Source organism: Austrofundulus limnaeus, unplaced genomic scaffold, assembly GCF_001266775.1.
Source record: "Austrofundulus limnaeus strain Quisiro unplaced genomic scaffold, Austrofundulus_limnaeus-1.0 Scaffold603, whole genome shotgun sequence".
NCBI lineage: Eukaryota > Metazoa > Chordata > Actinopteri > Cyprinodontiformes > Rivulidae > Austrofundulus > Austrofundulus limnaeus.
In genome coordinates, this window is record NW_013953005.1 from 257,516 (window position 1) to 258,719 (window position 1,204).

The 1,204-nt window shown below is 41.0% G+C and overlaps 1 protein-coding gene across 1 annotated transcript in view; it reads right to left on the reverse strand.

The window, feature by feature from the left end:
- The window catches only part of LOC106531165 (gastrula zinc finger protein 5-1), a 20,486-nt gene extending 19,569 nt beyond the window's left edge, over nucleotides 1–917 (reverse strand). The window contains exons 1-2 of the mRNA XM_014026946.1: nucleotides 902–917; nucleotides 284–839 (exon numbers count right to left, since the gene is read on the reverse strand). Coding sequence (XP_013882400.1) covers nucleotides 284–839; nucleotides 902–917 — 572 coding nt within the window. The remainder of the gene's footprint in view (nucleotides 1–283; nucleotides 840–901) is intronic.
- Nucleotides 918–1,204: the final 287 nt, after the last annotated feature.

Here is a 1,204-nt window from a genome sequence, read left to right on the forward strand (position 1 = left end):
GAACATAGAGCGTCCAGTGAGAGACGTTTTGCGCTTTTTGGCCGCTCAAAACGCGTTTGGTGTGAACGTGGCTTAAGAGTGTGACCCCCCTGTAATTGGAGCACACCCTCCGGTCCCCCTTTTTAAACAGGGGGACCACCACCCCAGTCTGCCAATCCAGGGGGACTGTTCAGATGTTGAATAAACCAGAACATTTACTGGCACATTAAACTTAAGATTCTGGCAAGGCTAGTAGATTAAAGAAAAGGAGGAAAATGAGATTAGTATCTACTTTTACTTTTACCAAGTGCAGGTTAAGGGTTTCTGATGTGAATGAACTCTCAGATGTTTCTTCAAACTCAGGTCATTTCTGAAGGTTTTTCCACAGACGTCACATTTTACAGAAGTCCTGTCAGATTCAGACGGACTCTCTGAACCAGGACCGGTCTGAGACTGGAGCCGGTCAGTGTTCAGTTCTGGGTCCATTTCCTCACAAGACTCCATGAAGGTTCCAGTGTTCTGCTTCAGAACCAGCTGCTGACTGATGCCGAGGTCCTCCTGCTCCTCTTTCATCTGAGGAGGTTCTGGTTCCTCCTGCTCCTCTTTCATCTGAGGAGGTTCTGGTTCCTCCTCTTTCATCTGAGAAGGTTCTGGTTCCTCCTGGTCCTCTTTAACCTGAAGAGGTTCTGGTTCTTCTTTAATCTGAGAAGATTCTGGTTCTTCTTTAATCTGAGGAGGTTCTGGTTCCTCCTCTTTAATCTGAGGAGGTTCTGGTTCCTCCTCTTTAATCTGAGGAGGTTCTGGTTCCTCCTCTTTAATCTGAGGAGGTTCTGGTTCCTCCTCTTGTTGCTGTTGGAGGTCTGGAGAACAAAGAACAGAAAAATCAGATCAGTTAAAGCAAAGAGTTTCAGTCTGAAATCACTCCATGTTGCTCTCATTATTTAGAGATTATTTTATTATTTTTATTTTCTTATTTATTGTATAAAGTTGCAGACTGAGCTGCTGTGACTCCTGACTGGATTAACAGGAATTAAATTTTATTTTATTTTATTTACACCGTCTGATGTGACCCTGAAACTTTCCTTTTGTGTTGTCTTATTATTTGTTGTATGTTTAGCATTTGTTTTGTTTTTAAATGCAATGAATAAATTTTTTAAATAAATTATAAAATAATAATAATAAATGTATTGAAATCCTTCTGCTTCATCTGATCCAAAGGTTTATG